Raw genomic sequence first — 2,812 nt, 5'->3', positions numbered from 1 at the left:
TTGACATTCACTGTAAACCACCTGGGGGATCTGGTTAATATGCAGAGTGAAGCAGGTTTGGAAACGGGTGCGATTCTGCATCTCAAATCCACTCCCAGATGTTGCTCAGGCTGCTGTCAAGGGAGGAGCAGACTTCTAGGTCGCAAGGTAGGGAAGGGTGCTGTCAGATGTGTTCGGTGCCGCTGCAAAGGTGCATGGACTTATTTCACAGCCGCAGTGTTTACAGAGAGATATCCTAGATGCTTTTGCTAGAAATTCCTGAAAAGACTGGCCAATGAAATCTGAGACCCTGTTAAATAAGTCTCATTGCAGAGATGATAATGTGTGTCAGAATTAAGCTCCAGAGAGAACTGGCTCACATGATTTACACTCTTCCTATTCTGTGTGTGTGTGTGTGTGTGTGTGTGTGTGTGTGTGTACATCTGCTTCTTTTCAGCCACTTCAGAGAAGAGTCCAGAAGTGTTCACAGGCAAAGCTAGCAACTTCTAGAAGGAGCACCCTATCCCCTGGCTCATAAAAAATGACTAGCGATCACAGTGCTGTCATTTAGTGCGTTTGATTCTTAGTCACTTAATAGTTTCTCCGTCCAAGAGGTCACAGCAAGGAACTCCTTGTTGGGCAGGGTGTGTGCTCTCCGGGAATCGGTAGGCAGAGAGTCCAAGGTCTTGTACTAGCCCTCTCAAATGTTACAAATGCCAAATTGTAAACGTGACAAACACTCTCTGTGTAAAAATCAATGTATCGCGAAGTTTATGAAACATTGCTGTTGCAAGATGATTTTTGACAGCAGAGTTCCATGGTCAATAAAGTTTATAAAGTACTAACCATAAACCTCACACCGAGATATGGCTAAAAGGATGCTCACTGCCACACTGTTACAGCAGCAGGACATTGGAAACAATCTAAGATATAGTTACAGTAGCTGCATCACTTAGGGCACATTCTTAACATAGAATGTAAGAACGCACTGCTATCTAGTGGATGCCAGAGTGGCCCTAGAAGACAGGGTAGAATCGTCTCTTTGCATTCCTGAGACTGAATGTTTACAGGAGTATCAAGCCCCATCTTTCTCCCCAGGCGGGGCTGGTTTTGAAATGCTGACCTTGTGGTTCACAGCCAACTTCAGGCTCCATAACAATAGCGTATAAGTACTAAAAATTAAATGTAACACTCACCATTTTCTTCATGGCAGTAATCAAAGCCTGCCACGCTACATCTCCGAAAAACCATCTTATTCTCGGTGAGAGTCCCTGTCTTATCAGAGAAGAGGTACTGAATCTGACCAAGGTCCTCCGTGATATTCAGGGCCCGGCATTGAACAGTAGAGTCAGTTTTCTCATTGTAGAAATCCACGTCACTCTGAATAAAATATATTTGGCCAAGCTTAACAATTTCAATGGAAACATAGAGGGAGATGGGAATCAGGACCTAAGAAGAATCAAAGAAAAATTAAAGGGGTTTCAAAAAAAAAAAGAGAGATGAAGAACTGAATACAGCGAGTTAAGTTAGCACCCATTCTATGAGGTGCTCAATAGATGTTACCTGCAACAAAATGATCATGGTCCAAAACATATAGAATCCTGCCAACACGGGGGCGATGACATGACCATCCGGCTCAGGGATGTTGAAGAAGGGTATATCTTTATACCAGCTCAGCCAGATCCCATGACCTTTCAAAAAGTGGAGAGACATCAAAACAACCCTCTACATGTATCCCACATATAGAACTTGATTCTGAAAGAAAGAGAGATTAGAGCATCTATTCTGAATGAACACCAACTGTCTGCTTTGATGAGTAAATTCAAGTTCACAAGACTGCATATTCTCCTGACTCAAGATATTTCTTTCAGTCTCTTCCTAAGTACCTTGGGAGCCCTAGTGTGCTATGCACGTGTAAGGCTGCTAAGCCCTAGGTCGACGGTGCAAGCCCACTAGCTGCTTCTTCAGAGAAAGATGAGACTGCTCCCTACAGAACCAGAGCCCCCTGGAGCAGTTCCGTTCTGGCCTGTAGGGTGGTATGAGTCAGAAATGGCTGAATGGAAGTGAGTGTGGGCTGTTTGGTCAGGTTCCTTTGGCACTTTGGCAACATTAATGTTTTTTAGACCAAAAGATGTGAGAGAGAAAGATGTGTGAAAGAAAAAGTATATACTGGCAAAGAAAACCTTTCTTATACAAGGGGTTCAAAGGGCTTATGGAAAACTCTAATTAAAAGCTGCTTGAGTTTTCCACAAGCTTTTTCGAAGCTCTCTTATAGAAGTCAAGCATTCGAAAATTACATTTTGAAAATATACTACTTTCAAAGCAATATCTTGCTGAAGCGAGGCCAGCAGGCCATCAAATTCTACCTACCCAGCGCACCAGTCAGGCACATTATAATCAGAAGCAGGACACACCAGAGGACGTCCGTGTTTGCTCTTCTCTCTAATTTACTGCGCTTATACCGTGGCCCGCTGTTGTTCAGCATTGCTTTGGTTTCATGACCTAAGTCAGAAGTGCAGAAGGTTAGAGACTGTGTAAACACATGCCAGGGAGCAACTATCTATATTGAAAAATCTCTCTGGCAGGCAATTTCATAAGACATGCACACAAAATACATTTGTCAGTTTCATCGACTTTTGAGATTGATTTGGAAAACAGAGATCCATGATTAAGTTTCCAAGGCAACATCTCCTTTCCGTTTCCATAGATCACATGGTGGGTGAATGAAAAAGGTTGGCTTAGAGAATAAGCACAGCCGAAACGATGGTGACAGATCAGGAGATGAACCAACCTGCGTAAACCACAATGCCCACCACAGCCTCCGTGTTTCTAA

General features: G+C 43.3%; 1 protein-coding gene across 1 annotated transcript in view; it reads right to left on the bottom strand.

The window, feature by feature from the left end:
• Positions 1-2,812, bottom strand: part of ATP10D (ATPase phospholipid transporting 10D (putative)) — a 144,008-nt gene that overhangs the window by 60,810 nt on the left and 80,386 nt on the right. Inside the window, exons 6-9 of the mRNA XM_030888553.2 lie at positions 2,771-2,808; positions 2,350-2,481; positions 1,543-1,670; positions 1,176-1,428 (exon numbers count right to left, since the gene is read on the bottom strand). Of these exons, the coding sequence (XP_030744413.1) occupies positions 1,176-1,428; positions 1,543-1,670; positions 2,350-2,481; positions 2,771-2,808 (551 nt within the window). The remainder of the gene's footprint in view (positions 1-1,175; positions 1,429-1,542; positions 1,671-2,349; positions 2,482-2,770; positions 2,809-2,812) is intronic.

Source organism: Echinops telfairi, unplaced genomic scaffold (assembly GCF_000313985.2).
Source record: "Echinops telfairi isolate 266 unplaced genomic scaffold, ASM31398v2 ScPeMD7_7468;HRSCAF=8506_0, whole genome shotgun sequence".
NCBI lineage: Eukaryota > Metazoa > Chordata > Mammalia > Afrosoricida > Tenrecidae > Echinops > Echinops telfairi.
Note: the sequence above shows the minus strand (reverse complement) of the source record. Positions and strands in the feature narration are given on the sequence as shown.